The sequence below is a fragment of the Apodemus sylvaticus genome, chromosome 12 (genome assembly GCF_947179515.1).
Source record: "Apodemus sylvaticus chromosome 12, mApoSyl1.1, whole genome shotgun sequence".
NCBI lineage: Eukaryota > Metazoa > Chordata > Mammalia > Rodentia > Muridae > Apodemus > Apodemus sylvaticus.
This window is the reverse complement of record NC_067483.1, coordinates 74,973,227-74,990,378: the sequence shown is the minus strand read 5'-3', so window position 1 is coordinate 74,990,378 and position 17,152 is coordinate 74,973,227. Positions and strand designations below refer to the sequence as shown.

Below are 17,152 nucleotides of genomic sequence, written 5' to 3'. Positions count from 1 at the left end.
CTAAGGTTCATGCCGTTTAACACTTACCCAGCAAAGAGGAGAAGGAGGCCGAGGTCTCAATTGCACTTTGAAAGTTCTCCTCCATCTTCAGGCCGTCCAACATGTTCGGGTTGTGCCAGGAGGACCTGTAGAGAAATGGTTGAGTCTAGTTCTCAGTTGCCACTCTCCTGGGGAAGGACAGAAGGAGTGTCCAGGGCGACAAGAATGAGCCTAGAGGGTTGAGTCCAGCCAAGGGAAACGTGAGGTGGGAGGAGGGAGAAGAGCTACCGTGAACTGCTCGGACGGCTCTGATTTCACTTGAAGTCAACGCGTTATGTACTAAGGCCTCCGCCCCCTAACTGCGTCTCCTAACCCCCACCCCCACTCCTGTCCCCAGGTTTCCCATTCCAAGACCGACTCCGCCCCATCCTATACTAATGTGGCCCCTAGGGATCCCTCTACTAGAACTGTGGTTTTGCGTGTGATGGGGTGGGGGTGCGCCTGCTCTCAGAGTCAGGACCAAGCATACAGAGGACCACTCACTTCCGACCCTCACCTGTCTTGCGTTGGAGAGAGGCAGAGTAAGGGACCCGGAGACTGTCCCGCCTGCTTCCGCACTCCTGGCACTGCGCTCTGCTGGGGGGGGGGGGGGGCGCTCGGGAGTAGGCGTGCGGGGCGCGCGGGGAGGTCCTCCCGCCGGTCGGCCAGTGCCGGGAACGTCTGCAGGAGCAAAGGAGTCAGTCGCCTTGGGGAGGAGCCGCGACTGGCCCAGCTCACTCTTGGATGCATTTCAAATCAACTTTCAGAAACACGCCCGCCCGAGCCGGAGCCTTAAGGAACCCCGCAGCCTTCCTTACCTGATGGGCGAGCTGGCTCTCAGAGTCCGGAGCGGCGTGAAGTGACCGGGAGGCGCCGGGCAGCTTAGGCGGAGGGAGGCGGCGTCCCCAAGGCTGTAGCAGGAGCAGCCGCCCGGACTCCGGCGCGCCCGGGAGGGAGCTGGAGCGAACGCCGGCCCCCGGTTCTGCTCCTCGGCGCGCCGGAGTCGGGCCGGGCCGTGGCCACAGCCGCCGATCCTTCTCGGGACGTCCTGCCAACACGCGCCCGCTCTGCAGCCGGGAAGGGGAAGCCAGGCAGCTGTTCCAAAATCGGCGGGGAAACCCGAGGCCCAGGGTCCTGGGTGCAAAGTCCTCCCTGCTTTCTTCTCCGAGGCGGCTTCGGTGGTTTCTGACAGCGGCCGCTGGCTGCGTGCGCGGCCGGGAAGGGGGTGGGGTGCACAGGGCGGGGGACTGGGAGCGCGTCCCGTGGCGGGGCCCGCGGTGCTCTGTTTCCCGGCTTGGCTGCTCGACCCACCGCGAGGCTGCAGCCTGATGCTTCCGTCGGCTGCCCGGACTTCCCGGACACACCAAACTTTTCCTTCTCTCCACGTGGAACGGTTGCCCTAGGGGGCTGCGCCCCAGCCACGACAGAGATCAGTGCCACCTAGACTTCGCGCGGGCGGGATGGAGATCCGGTTGCTCTCGGATCTGCAGGATCTGCACCGTAAGTGATGAATCACCTCAGGCAGTCCTCACCTGGAGGTCGCAGGGAGCGCCTAGAACCGCCCCCCTCCCCTCTGCTTTGTGAACTCTGACACCAGAAGCTCCAAGCTCCTCGGACTTTCATTCACCCACTGGTTCCTGCAACTTACAAATTTGTTTTGGCTTAAAACTCAACTCACCGTTTCTGACCGAAACCACTTCAATGCTGGGAAATGCAATAGGGACCCATGGCCAAAGCTTGAATCAGGCTCCCTTTATCCTATCCTGCTGGCTGGACGCTGGACTCAAAGTCAGCCAAGGGGACTTTTCTTAGAAAAGAAGTTCCTGGGGGCAGTTTTTAATTCCCTATGATTCATAATGTCGGACTGCAGCGACAGCCCTCCAGCCTCTCTAGAGGCAGGAACGGGGTCTTGCTCCTCTATTCCAAGAAAACCCTGGGGCCAAAGTGACTCAATAAACACATCATTGCGCTGGCTAACGTTTATCGACCATTAATTTTGTGCCAATCTTCATTCCGTAGCCAACGCAGTCTAATCTTTATAATTCAAGGTGGGGGGGAAAGTGTAGTCTCAATGTTCGGGTTGCCCTAAGGAAATGGGACACCTGTCCACGTGAAATTCTAGCCTGCTCTCCTGAACACCCGTTGGGAATTCCATGGGATTCTCTAGGGCTCCTTCACTTCTACCCTGAGAGAACCCAGTGGCAGTGACCCAGCACTGTAGCCTGGTCAGCCCAAGAAGAAGACATAAGCAGGGATTCCCTAGTGCTTTCACCAAGGAAAAGATCTCTCCCTGAACTTAAGTCAAACAAGCTCTTCTGTGCTTAGCTACACACACACACATACACACACACACACACACACACACACACACACCCTGCCCACCTGAATCCTAAATGTTTTCTATCTCCAAGCAAAAGCCAAACACAGAATATGACTTCAGAGGAACAAGGAGGAAAGGGCAGAGAGTTTAATACCCTATTTTAGAATACTGCTTTAAACTTTTTAGGGTGCTCCTATATTTGTGGTTTTGCTTGATCTCTACAACAAACCTGTGAGGTAGGCAGAATAAATAATTTTATCTATTGTCCTAGACAAATCTTTGGGGCTTAATACAGCCAGGAGATTTCTCTGCTGTTAAGCAGGTGGCTATTGCTATGTCTTCTAACACCTGACCTTTGCCATGTCTGTCATCCAGATAGAACAGGATATGGGGGGAGAGATAAATTACATGTATTTTTGAGATAATATATAAGATAGAAATTTGTTAAGAAAAAGAAGAACACAGCAAATACACCCACAAGAAATATTACTTTAAGTGCCCAGCTGAGTTTTTGTTTAACTAAGAGTCTTGAGTTTATGAAACATATTTAACTACTGGGTAAGGAATATCCAGTAGTGAATATCCAGACAGTAGATAAATAGATGGTGTTTGATCTGAGTGGTTCTGGCATTAGGAAGAGAGCCTGGTGAGTGTAGAGCACCCAAGTTTGTGGTGTGAATGTCTTTCCTCCACTCGATTTGGGCACTTCAGATAAGTACTTCTCACAATCCCACTGTAAGTTCCACAGCTCTCAGTGCAGAAGCACATAGATGTCTTAACAAATAGTGTTTACTTGGCTGAGGGATGAATGAACCTCTTGCTGTAGTCTGAAGCCTGTGGAGAAGGATCAGTAAGAAAAAAGTCTCAGTTCTTGGTGGCTTTCCCCCTTCTATACACAGGCAATATATTTGTACCATATCCATCCTCACTCCCCACCCTCACCCCCACCACATCTTGTGTCCTTTCCTTTTTGGTTTTCAGTGCAATCTGCTGGGTCTACCTAGTGCTGTCTTGTGTGCAGGGCTGTAAGACCATCCATAGGAGCATAGGAAACCCACCAGTGGCCACACTCCCAGAGGAAAAACAGCATTCTGTCTTGCAAAGTCTGCCGGGAGTTTCTCACACTGGACTGATCTTGTGTAGATCTTGTGCGCGTAACATCGCTTCTGTGAGTCGGTGAGAACAAGAGACAGCTAACCACAGTACTCCGCCCATCTGCCAGGTCTTAAATCCCTCCCACCTGGTATTCTTCTATGATACTCCCTGTTTGCTGAGTCTTGATGACTGGGGGCTGATGTAGATGTCACACACACAGGGCTAAACACACACAGTAATGCGTTGGGCACTTATTCTTAGCACGTGAGCTAGTTAGAAGTCTCTCCCTTTATTGCCACGCATAGTGAACCTTCTCTAACCAAGGCTGATAGCAGCAAAAATCTATGACTGTAAACATAAATATTCAGGTGGCAGTTTGGCAACACAGCCATTTAGCAACAGCATCTGGAGGAGGAAGAGGAGGAAGAGGAGGCTGAAGGAGGAGATTTGCCTTTAAGACCTATAACCTCCACAGTCATGGACTTTTGACCAGAGAGGTTTACAGTATCAGGGATAGATTTCCTCTTGTGGCACAGGCTTCAAGTTCAATCAGGAGAGGCGGGTTGCCTGGGTAACACCCATGTTGCACCAGTGGGCACATCTGACCTGGCAGGGCAACATTTTATGCATTGGAGTCCTTTCCTCACAGCATGTCAGTTATACTTGTGGTTATTGGTGGTCTTGAAATGGCTACCTAACTAGAGTGAGGTGGAATCTATTTAAAGGAGTTTTAATCTGCATTCCTTGAGTGCCTAACTCTGTTGCACACTTTTTAAGTGTTTCCTAGCTGTTTATACTTCTTTTAAATATTCTATATAGTTCTGCAGACATATATCCTTAAAGAATTTTTAAGTTCGTGTGTGTGTGTGTGTGTGTGTGTGTGTGTCTGTCTGTCTGTCTGTCTGTCTGTCTGTCTGTCTTCTGTCTGTCAGTCTGTCTCTCTGAGTATCTAGCTTGAGGGCAGAAGAGGGGTCAGAGCCCTTGGAGCTGGAGTCACAGGTGTTTGTAGCTTCCTGGTGTAGGTGCTGGGAACTAAACTCAGATGTAGAAGACTAGTAAATGCTCTTACCCACAATCTGTCTCTCTAGATTCTGTATCCCATTTTTTTAATGGATTTCTTTCCTGATGTATGGGAATTTTTTTGGTTTGGTTTGGTTTGGTTTGGTTTGGTTAGGTTTTTTTTTTATTTGTTTTTTAGTTCTTTGTGATTCTAGATACTAATCCTCTGATTTATAGGTGTAAAAATATTTTCTCCATCCTGTAGATTTCCTTCTCACTAGATTGACAGTTTCTTTTACTGTATGGAAGCTCTCTAACTTTATGAAATCCTACTTGTCTGTTGTTCCATTTATTCCCTATGCTGTTTGAGTCCTACTTAGAAAGTCTCTGCCTTTTTTTTTTTTTTAATTGAAGTGGACTCCATCCTGCCTCATCCAGCACTTTCAGATTACCAGGTCTTGTGACAAGTCTTAGTCAGTTTTGAGCTCAGTTATGAAGGTGAGATCCAGTTTCATTCTTCTGCATTTAGATATCCATGTTTCTCCACACCCTTTGTTGAAGATGCTGCCCAGTCTCCAATATATATTTGTGGCATCTTAGTCAAAAAATCAAGTAGCTGCAGTTGTATGAACTTTTATCTGGGTCCTCTAGTCTCTGATTCTGTTAATCTGTGTCTGGCTTTATGCCAGTACCACACTGTTTGTATTACAATAGCTCTGTAGTATAACTTGAATCAGGTATAATAATACATTCTACAATAATCTTTTTGTTCAGAACTGCCATTGCTATCCTTGGTATTTTGTGGTTACATACAAATTTAGCCTTTCCATATCTGTGATGAATGTTCTTGGAATTTTATTGAGTTTACATTAAATCTGTAGATTTCTTTTGTTAAGGCAGATCTATAGATATGGACTTAAATATTTAGATAGCAGTACCTTTCTCAGTGTCTTTTTTTAAAGATTTATTTATTTATTATATATAAGTACACTGTAGCCGTCTTCAAACACCCCAGAAGAGGGCATCAAATCTCATTATTGGTGGCTGTGACCCACCATATAGTTGCTGGGATTTGAACTCAAGACCTTCGGAAGAGCAGCCAATGCACTGAGCCGTCTCTCCAGCCCCCGCTCCTTCTCAGTGTCTTAAAGTTTTCATTGTGGAGGTCTTTTGTTTCCTTACTTAGGTATAGATCTAAGTATTTTAATGTTTTTTAAGGAATTGGATCAATTCCCTGATTTCCTTTTTGACATGTTTGTCACTGATATATAGAAAGGCTACCAATTTTGTATATTAGTTTTGTATCCTGCCATTTTTTGATCAAAGTGTTTATGAGCTCTAAGAGTTTTCCAGTGGAGTCTTATGGGTCATTCATGTATAGAATCATGTATAGAATCATGTCATCTGCAAATAAGAACACTTTGGATTCTTTTGCCTTAGCTCTGCCTAAGACTTCACTCTGCTGAGGAGGAGGGGGGGAGGGGGGAGGGAAGGGAGAGGGGCCCCGGTGAGCACCTCCTCTTCTTCCTGACCTTGATGGGAATGCCTTGAGGTTTTCTACATTTGTTATGGCATTGCTATAGGTCTGTCATATATATCTTTCAATCTCTTGAGGTATTCCTCCTTTATCCCTAACCTCTCCCTGACTTTAATCACAAAAGGATGCTGAATTTTGTTGAAAGCCTTTTCTGCATCTATTGAGATATTCATGTGATTTCTGTCTCTGAGTCTATTTATGTAATCTATTACATTTATTGATTTATGCATGTTGAACCATCCCCGAATCTCTGGAATGAAGCCAACCAGGTGATGATAAATGATCGTTCTGATGTGATCTTGAATTTGTCTTCCCAGTATTTTACTGAAGATTTTGCTTCTATGTTCATTAAGGAGATAAGCTTGCGGATAATTCTTGTTGTTTTGTCCTAATCTGATTTAGGTATCAAGATAAAAACTCTTTCATAAAAAGAGTTTTAAAGCATTCTCTTTTTATTTTATGCAATAATTTGTATAGTATTGATTTTGGTTCTCCTTTGACTGTCTTGAAGAATTCTGAAGTAAGTTCATCTGGTGCTGATTTTTTTAAGTTGGAAGATTTTTTTATTATTATTACTGTTTTGATCTAGCTGCTGGTTGTCGATTGTCTGAATTGTTTATTTAGTTTGTTTTAATTTTGGTAGGTCATAAGTATCTAGAAATTTTCTGCTTCTTTTAGATTTTCTAACTTATAAGAATATAGATTTAAAATGTATCCTTATAATTTTCTGGACTTTATTGATTATCTGTTGTAATGTCTACTTTTGCTTCTAATTAATTTAATAGTTTCTCCATTGTGACTCTATTTCTTTTAATTAATTTAGCTAAAGATTTTTGACTTTCAATTTCTTAAAAATTTTATTTTGTGTATGTGAATATGAACATGTCTATTGCCCATAGACACCAGAAGAGGGCGTCAGATCCCCCGAAACTGGATTCTTAGACAGTTGTGAACAGATGTTGAGAATTGAACTCAGGTCCTCTCCAGTCCCAGGATTTATCAATCTTGTTCATTTTCTCGACGAACTGATTCTTCGCTTCATTGACTCTTTGTATCGTTTTGTTCATTTTTAATCCATTTATGCCTGCCCTGTTCTTAATTCTTTCTCCCCATCTACTTGTTTGGGGAGTTGTGTTCCCAAGGTCTTAAGGTAAATTGTTAAGCTATTGGTTTTCACTCTTGGATGTGCTGTTGCTGTTGTTTTGATTTGTTTGTCTTGGTATTTTGGACTATAACCTTTCCTTGTAGAACTGCTCCCATTGTATCCCACGGGGATTTTTGTGTGTCAAGTTCTCATTTTCATTCTACTCTAGAGGTTTTTAAGTTTCCTTATTTTCTCATTGAACCATTCATTGTTGAATAATATGTTTTTAAATTTCTGTTAGTTTCTGTGCTCTCTGTAGTTTTCTCTTGTTGTTGATACCTAGCATTTTTATGTTGTGGTCAGATAGGATGCAAAATGTTGTTTTATATTCTCCATACTTGTCGGAGCTTGCTTTGTATCTTGTTAGCATGTGATCTACTCTGAGAATGTTGAGAGATGATGAGGTATGTCTCTTAGAGACAAGAGAAACAAAGCCAAACAAAAAACCAAAAACAACCACAAAAACAACTTCCTGTCTTCAAAACCAATTTTTTTAGTTTGAAACTATGGAAATGAAAGTAGGGGAGTTGAGAAGGTTGTGATCTCAATGGCTGCCAAGGAGAGAGCTGGGAAGGTCAGGATCCAATGGGGACCTGAGAGACCCCATGGAGCAATCAAGGCACACAGCACTTGATGGAAGTAGGGCGACCTTGGGAGGGAGCAGTGACTTCATGAAACTATTGCAGTGAACAGGACAATAGGTCAGAGAGGGCTCACAGTTCTGCTCCTAAGCTTGCTGCTGGGACTGGACCATTATAGTTATCCAGCAGCTTATGAAATTGGACCAGTTTTGGCCCAAGGAGTAGAGTGTATTGTGCAGTGGTTGTTGAGGTATAGGCTTAGTGGATGTGTCTAAATGATGTGTCCATCAGTAAAGATACAGAGCCTCATCCGCATATGGCATTTGCACATCTATATTCACTGCACCTGGGAAACTAAGGCCGAAGGAGGTTTGCATGTTCCAGGCCAGCCAGGGCTATATAATGGAACTCTGTCTTTAAGGTGGAGGTGGGGAGTTAGGGGATCTTTGCTTGTTGTTATCTCTTCTGTGATTCGTTTGACCTCTCCGAGTGAGTTAGGAAACATTCATAGTCTTCATAGTACAGAAGTGAGAGGCTGTTGTTTTGTCTGTTTAATGAGAGAAGATGCCATTGAGCCATTTCCCAGAAGCCCTTCACAGAAAACAAGCCATAGTCTCTCTCTTCTAAGGAACCCAGTACATGACTTTTTTGTGTTGGAAGTGATCTTCAAATTCACCCAATCCAATCATTCAGGCCAAAATTTATTCTAGGGGAGATGCCATCTTCTGGGCCATCGATTGATCTCGGCTACCCACTCGAAAAGTGAAACCCTACTTCTAAAATCTTCAACTGATGAAAGAGTCATCCTAGCCATTATCCATTTGCATGTGGACTTGCTTCCACTTTTTCCCATGCCTCTCCTAAACTAGAGAGCCCAGATTGGGCAACAATATACCCAGGGCTTCCTGGTCTTTCCAGGGGCATTAAAAATCCACTAACACGACTTAATTTTGTGTCAACATTTCCCTCACAGCGCCCTTTTCTTCACATGCCCATTGCAGGCTCCTACCGTGGAGCACCTGTCATCCACAGCTTCTGTTACCGTATGGTTGGTATTATTAAGACTAAAGTGTGAAAATCTGCAGTTAGTTATCTGTGCAAGGAGACAACCAGTGTCTCAAACATCAAACACCCAGCAATCTCACACAGGTATGCCTTAGCTTAGCCCTTTGCTCTTAGAAGGGAATTTGTTGGTTGTCAATGTTAGAACAAACGTCAAGTTTTCAAAGAACAGCCAAAGGAAGGAAAGACTTACTTGGTCTCATGGTTGTAGAGGTGTTAGCCCATGGTCATTGGCTCTGTTGTTTCGGGACATCGTAGTGCAGTACTGCATCAGCAACACTCACCCCATGGTGTCCAGCAAGCAGAAAGAGAGAGAAGAAAGGGCAAAGTACACTCTTCGACATCACACTGCCGTGACCTACTTCCTCTCGCTGTGCCCTACTGATGGACACACTGGACTTAATAGGCTGGTTTTTAATTGGTATGGTTTGAGCCCTCCTGATGCACTCACATCTCAGGGGCCCATCCTACAAACATTGCTGTCACAGGGACTAACCATTCAACACGTGAACCTCTGATGCAGTGGTTGTCAACTTAATGCTGCAACCCTTTAATATAATTCTTCATGCTTCATTATTTTCCTTGCTACCTCGTAACTATAATTTTGCTATTGCTATGAATTTTAATGTAAGTATCTGTGTTTTCTGCTTATCTTAGGCAACCTTGTGAAAGGGTTGTTCAACAGACCCCTGGAAGGGGTCATGACCCACAGAATGAGAACCAGTGCATTTGGGGAATACCATACATCCAAAATATCAAAAGGCTTTTGCCAGGTTGGTCTGGAAGCCACCCTCACTGGAAGAGGGCAGGCAAAGTCCACTCGATAGGAACTATCCACAGAACTAAACAGGCACCTCACAACCCAAGGGTATGTCTTCACATGAGAGAGGTCCTGGATCCTGTTCTTTTCCACGGCTGTGTTCAATCAGGCAGCAGTTTGCAGATGACATGAAGCATGCAACTCCACTGTGGGGTCACCTCTTCTACCACAGAAGATGGAAGCAATCATCTCAGGCTCAGCAGGGCCCGGGAGGTAGGTCAGCTGGTAAAACCCGCCTTGTGCTCAGTTCCAAGAACCTACATTCTAAAAGATGTCCACACACTTGTAATCCCAGTACTGGGGCGGGGGTAGCACCAAGAGTGCTACCTGGGACACAGTGCCAAGCCAACCCTGCCTTGGCCAATCAGAGACCCTGTCTCAAAAAAACGAAAGTCTCAAGAAAACCAAAGTAGACATCTCCTAAAAGATGACATTTTAATTAGCCTCTGTCTTCCACACACATGTACACACGCACACATGTGTACCTAGGTACCTATGGACACACACAGAGACACACAAAAATATCAGACTCATCACACATTTCTGCCAACCTTTAGAAAGAGGAGGGAGGAGGGAAAGGGAGGAGGGAAGAAGGAAGAGAGAGGAGGGAGGAGCCGGAGCCCAGTGTTTGGTGGGAGGAGAAGAGGGAGCTGGTGGGGTGTGATCATGCACAGAGTGGGGATGACAGAGACATGTTTTTTTACTTTTTCTTTTTCTTGCTCTCATTTCTGTATTTTATTAAGGGAAACACAAAGGGAAAGTTGTGTTATTTGTTAAGAAATGCCAAACTACATTTCAAACCACAGTAAAATAAGCAGAAACACTGCTGCTTACACAGCTCCAGCCATGCAGTGACAGGGTAGCCAGAGACTCCGAGGTAGGGAGGGGCCACTCGGACTGCACTGCGCACTCCCCAGGAATCCCCTGGCCCTGAGCTAACGCTTCTCTTCATTGAGCTGGACTACCAAGTGCAACAGCTCTTTCTGGAGCAAGAGAAGGCATCCCAGCCCAGCCTCTGCGGCAGGAGAGAAGTCAGGTGACGTCTATAGGACTTGCTCTCCAGCAAACAAGAACAGCCCCAGCGGTGACAGTGATGGTGACGGAAGCTCCATCAGGCTCAGGACAAAGTGCTCTTCATGCCACGCTCTCTGCCCACTGCACTGTGAGCTTCCTTGCTAAGTACCCTGGTCAGAGCCACCTGTGATGTTCCTGTGAGTCACACCGTGAAGGGACCGTGCTATGCCACCTACATATTTATCCCATGCGTAGAGAATGCCCTGAAGCTGCGGCCTATTCTGATGGAATGTTCCGGAGTGAACATGAGTGAGCTTTGGAAACACAGAGGAGAGGCCTGAGCTCTAAACTAGCCCTGACATTTCTGAGCAGTTTAATCATGCATTGCTTAACCTCCTTGTGTTCTGGTCTCATCTTGAGAGCAGTAAGGAGTCTGTGGAATAGTGGGTGTGAAACAGCTAATCCTCTGTCTGGCCAACCCCCGTGCCTCCCTCTAACCTACCCATACACTTGGGGACGTAACTTTTGAAGGGTGACCGTCTTGGCCATTATGTATAAGCAGAAACTCTGTCAGTGTTCAGTCTGTGTGTCGAGGGACAGCAGTTGTCACCGGGTGTGTGAAGTGGGGATTTCAGCTTTCTTTGGACACTCGGTTGTGTCACGTGATGTTTTGTTGGAGAGGACACTCGAGAGCCTCGTGATGTTTGGAAAGAGTATCACTATAACCCAACAGACAGTATATGACACTCGTGCATTGGTTCACCTTGCTTTCTTTGCTGATCTTTGCTTGTCATGACTTCATAGAGAGAAGCTCACCAAAGAACTTCTGGTGGCATTCTGACTGCTTCTTGCCACTCCACAGGCTCATGCCTCATGATTTCTTCTGGGTTGAGCCACTGCTACTGATTTGTGTGTGGTGTTTGACGAGTGACCTGGATTGCTGCTGATTCGTGTTTGGTGTTTTGCTAGTGGACTGGATTGCTGACAAAGAAGATTGGAATCATCCCCCACCCCACCCCGCATCCTTAAAGAACTATTTCTCAACAGGTCCACAGCCCCCATTTCCTATCAACTTTTCTTTTCCCCTACCTCTGGTGGTTGGTAGTCCAGAAGGGAGGTTGAAGCAGCACAGAACCGTGATTAAAGTAGGCTTTGAAAACTCTAAGCCTATGGGAGTACTTTTCTGTCACTGTGATAAAGCACTGTGACCAGAGCAACTGAAAGGAAGGATTTATCTTGACTTATGGTTTCAGAGGGAAAGTCCACATGGTGGGAAAACAGGCAGCAGGCAGCTGGAGCAAGAAGCGAAATGAGCAGATCACCTCTCAACCCCACAAAGGAATCGAGAAAAGCAATTTGAAGTGGGGCCCTTATGAGGTGCCGGAGCTCAGGCCCAGGAAGTGGGGCCCTTATGAGGTGCCGGAGGTCAGGCCCAGTGACGGACTCCCTCCAGCTAGGCGCCACTTCCTAAAGGGACTTCTCATTGAGAACTCCACATTTTGTTGTCGTATCAGACTGTGTTCTATGGCTGAGCCGGAGATACAACAGGGCAGTAAAATGGTTGGTGGAGTTGGAATGATGGAGGGCTGGTCTTTGACATTTATCATAGCTTTGGGAAAGAACCTCTGTTTCCGCATTTGATGAATGAAGATTTAGTGTGTGTGTTGTGTGCATGCGTATGCATGTATGTATGTATGCATACATACATATGAAAGAACTAGCGGCGCATGGTCAGGCCCCGGTGATCTTCCCTTGATACTGTTATCTCAGCATCCCGGATGGTCAGCTCCCGAAAGGCAGTTCTGTTGAAATCTGAAGCTCTGGTGCTGAGCTCATGTTCATGTGTGATAGAGTGACAGCCGCCACCGTCGGCACTCAGGTGGACTGTGGCTGTCTGTTCCAGGCACAGCTTGCAATCAGTGACCTCCTCCCTTCATCCCGTGTAGGCTGTAGAAGTCCTCAGAGTGGAGGCTTCCTCCGTGGGGCCCTGCCTGTCAAGCTCTACCATATCCTGTAGTTGACACTCACGCGTGACACTTCACATTACACAGAGAGACCAGGGAAGAACCCGAAGAAGACAGAGCACACAGATTGACCGTACAGGATCAGTACTGGAGGATCCACGAAGGGGTGTGGTCTCTTATCAGCCAGGACGCTTTACCGCTGTGCAGCGCATGCGCAATCAAATCAGGCAGAGATCGCCGGATGCTGAGGTACTAGTGAAGAATTTTGTAAAGCTGGGTTTTCCAGCAATAGGGTACAGCAGTTAGTACAGTTTGGGTCTGTGCTGACCCCCTGAAGTTTACGTTCCCTAACCTGTGGCACTATTAGGAGACAGTAGAATCCTAAAGAGGTGGGGCCTGGGGGACCAGGAGATAGGTCAGGTGGTAAGATGCTAGCCTCGTCAGCATATGGACTGAGTTCAATCCTCAGGACCCAATAAAAAAAAGCAGAGCCCAGTGGTGTTCATTATAATCCCAGTACCAAGGACGCAGACACAGGCAGATCCCAGGCCAGGTAACCTAGCCTTCTTAGTGAGCCCCAGACTGATGAGAAACCCTGTCTCAAAGAGCAAGGTGGGTCGTACCTGAGGAATGACACCTGAGGTTGACCTCTGGCCTTCGCATGCACACCTACACACATACAAATACACGTACACAATGGATGTGAGAGGAGAGAGAGAGAGAGAGAGAGAGAGAGAGAGAGAGAGAGAGAGCTTAGTAGGAGACCCTATGGGTCCTTAGAGAGTATTAGATAAACTCAGCCCCTCCCTCTTTCTCCCTTTTATTTTCACTCTTTTCTTAGCCATGAGACATTTTGGGGTTTGTTCTGCTCATGCTACCCCGATGATGCACTGCCTTATCAGAGGGCTGAAAGCAACGGGGTGACTGGTCCTGAACGGGAACACAGAGACTGAGTCAGAGCACGCACTGTCCTTCACACGCATATGACGTCACATGTTATAATGCTAGGAAGCCAGCTGGCCCAGCAACTAGGAACAGGGCCCTAGGTGGGCAATTCCCAGGATACAAGCAACAGGTCTGAAGGGGTCTACATGGAGACAGGAGAGGGGCCTTCCCAGTCCTGTCGGGATGCTCCAGCTTCTTCTGGATGCTTTCAGAAAGCAGGGGACCGGCCCATGCGCCAGCACTGCCAGTGAGTTAACCTGCAACGGGGAGACGGCTGTGGCACTAATAAACTGTCAATCGGTTTATTTAATTCATCTCAATTAGCTTCCAAACAGGATCTGAGGAGGTGTGTAGGCATTATCAATATTGAAAAGCTAAATGTCGCTCTGTGCGACAAGGTGAAATGGGGAGAATGTGAAGAACGCCCTACAAAACAGTCACAATGGCATCCGGCAGTGTGCACACTGTGTTTCTGCCGCAAGGTGGCTTTGAGGGACCATCAATAATAAAATAACGGAAATCTGTGACTCAGAATAGTGGACAGCTGTTTTGAATAGGCGTACTCTATCTGCTCTATCTCACCTCTTCTGAGAAGACGTAGCAAACAGCTTTAACACAGGCATCGGGGTAGTGAGCTGGATCTTGGAAGCAAAGGACAGGGCAAGCAGGTAGCACAGGTCCATTGGGTTGACTTTTTGGAGGCAAGAACAGAGGTGACGTGACTTTAACACAGTTCTAAGTACACAGTTGGCCACTGTTCCTTTTTTTTTTTTTTTTGGATTTGGTTTTTTTGAGACAGGGTTTCCTGGAACTCACTCTGTAGACCAGGCTGGCCCTACCTCTGCCTCCCAAAGTGCTGGGATTACAGGCTTGCGCCTCCACCACCTGGCTGGCCACTGTTACTTATAAGCCTTACTGTGAACAAATTAACACTGTAACTGAGAGTCAAATATGTATCTCTGAGCTTCCTGGTAACCAGGGGCAAAAGGGCAATATCCAGTTTGTGCCGGTATTGAAGTGGTGACTGTTCTTGTTTGAGAAAGAAAGACACAAAGGAAGAGCACGCTCAGTCTTCATGGTTCTACCTCGGTTTTTAGCCCTGACTGGGCAGAAACGAATCTCACTGAAATTTCACCCCAGTCCTCAGCAGACCTTGTATAAAATGCATATTTGATACATGAACATACTAAGAAGATTAAAAAAAAAAAAAGCGAAGATCCCAGTGACTGCGTGTTTCGGGAGTAGATTGGCTGTGTAAACATAGAACTGGCCATGGTGACACATGCCTCTAATCACAGAAGACACGAGGTGGCAGTAGGTGGCTCAGAAGTTTAAGATCATCCTTGGGTACACAGTGAGTTCCAGACCAGCCTGGAATACGTGAGACTCTATTTTTAAAATTTTTAAAAATTCTTTGCAACATTTGAAATATGACTCCATTTCCTCGTTTTTTATCCCATCAATAATTTATCCACAGCCTTCGAACCTTTGACTTTCAAAGGGGAAGAAACTGTCAGTGGGACGGGTGCCGGTGAAGGCATTCCAGGCAGATGGCATAGCTGACCAAGGGCAGGAGGCCAAGAAGAGCTGTACAGCTCCCGGGAATGCACAGCGCAGGGTGGCCAGCCTCTGGGTTTATTCCTCTGCAGACAGCAGGAAGTCTTTGGAAGCTTTGGACCCGGAGGGTTACATAATCGGGGAAAGGGTCTCCCATATCTGGTGTCTGTGAGGCTGACCTCAAAAGTAGACAAAAACTGGAATAAATAAGAAATCCAACGCCTGGACCGGAGCAGAGACAGTAGAAACCGATATTGAAATGAGTTGATTGCAGAAGCTGTCAGAAATCAAATCAACCAATGCTCAGCCTCTGTTTAGCTGTGATGTGAGGGAGGGGCGGGGGCAGGGGCAGGGAGGGGAGGGGAGGTAGAAACAGGAGCCTCAGGAGCCGCAGGGGAGAGTGCAGCAAGGAGCTTGGTGGCGTTCCCAAGTGTTTGCACATCTATTATCTCATTGATTTCACATGTGAGCAGCAGACGCCGACCCACCCTGGACGTCAGCTGAAAGCTGCTCCGGTCCATCACTGCCAAGTTCAGCAGTGAGTTCCCGCCTGCCCGCCCGCCCGCAGGTGCCCTCTGCTGTTTGCTGCCGGCTGTCCCAGGCCTTCCTCATCAGGTTGTGGCCACCTGATCCTCCCTCTAGGCCAGCAAGCTAAAAGCAGGGTCGTGCTGGACACTTGGTCTGCTGTGCTGCCGGCCGGCCAGCATGGGAGATGGGTGTGACCTGAAGTTGACTGAAATCTCCCACATCTGGGCAGGGTGATGGGATCATGGCCATCAGAGGACTTGAGCATTTCATCTTCCCACTGACTCATTCCCAGGCTGAGGCTGCTCCCCTGGGCCACAGGGCAGATGCTGTTTCTCACCTCCTCACACCACGGGCATTTGTGAGTCCATTGGCCTGCTTTTTTGAGTGTGCTTTGGATTCTATCCCATCACAGGAAGCTCTAGCCACAGGCCCTAGCACGTCACTAATCCAGCCTCCCCCTTCACAGACCAGGGGCCCTGTGTGTTTTCTGGGCAGGATTGTGTAGTGGCGACTGTGGTTCTGTGTGTCCCAAAGTAAGCCTGAAATTTCATACCTAGATCTCCACCCTCATATCCCTTCTCCCCCTTCCACTCAACGCTGGGCACTCAGGGTTCAGCCTCCCCCAGTTAGGGTCCCCTGTCACTGCCTCAGCACAACCCAGTGCTTGGGTATAGGCAGAGCCCTTGTCCATCCTTTTTTCTGTACTCCATGGAAGAGCTGCCTCTTTCGCCCTCAGATGAGTCGGTCATCCACACCACACCTCTTCTGCAACTTGCTCCTCTCCAGGCTGCTCAGCAAATCTCTCTCCTAGCATCGCCAGCTGAGTTTCCATCTTTCCCTGGAAAATGCATCTGTGTCTTGGGATTTCTGTTTCCTTGAAGCCTTCAGAATGGACAGGAAAAGGAGAAAAGCAAACTGGGATGTTCAAACCATGGGAAGCTTACCATCAGTTGCCTCCCGGCCTTGCCCAGTGTATATCACCCTGGCCTTAAGAAACCTTAGAGAGCTTTTGTGTACATCTGAGAAAACACAAATACTCGACCTTTGCTCCTGTCTCTGTTATCCAAAAGATAACAGCATCCTCGACATCAAAGCGGAGAATGTAATAAAAGGCAATTAGCCCCTTCGAGTTTCCCATCTGCAGAGTCTCTCTGCTCATATCTGCCGCTTGTGGGGTTAATTGTCCAGGGAGCAAATAGCACCATGCATTTAAGGGGAAATTATAGCAAAGGTATGTGTGTTGCTGAGTTCCTGGTAAATCATGCAAAAAACTCACATTTGTCTTACCACAGTCCCGTGTGCAGGGCACAGGATGATACAGTGAGGCGGGAGCAACAGCATGGTGGCCTACACACCTTCCCTCTTAGAGCCAAGTACCACAAGTTCACAGGAGAACAAGGTTCTCTGAGCACCAGGGAGAAATGATGTAAGCCTCAGAGCAGAGCTTCTCCTACAGGTGCCCCCAAAATAGCCACCAGGGAACAGATAGCCCAGTCTGCCCCACGTTAGGGACCCCTGGAGCCTGTTCCTGGGGCTCACCCAAGCAGCTTCCTTCCTGGGATGTGATG

At 47.1% G+C, this 17,152-nt stretch overlaps 1 protein-coding gene across 1 annotated transcript in view; it reads right to left on the bottom strand.

Annotated features, from left to right (window-relative positions):
* Lmx1a (LIM homeobox transcription factor 1 alpha) overlaps window positions 1–103 on the bottom strand; it is a 136,598-nt gene extending 136,495 nt beyond the window's left edge. The window contains exon 1 of the mRNA XM_052200848.1: window positions 28–103. Coding sequence (XP_052056808.1) covers window positions 28–103 — 76 coding nt within the window. The remainder of the gene's footprint in view (window positions 1–27) is intronic.
* Window positions 104–17,152: the final 17,049 nt, after the last annotated feature.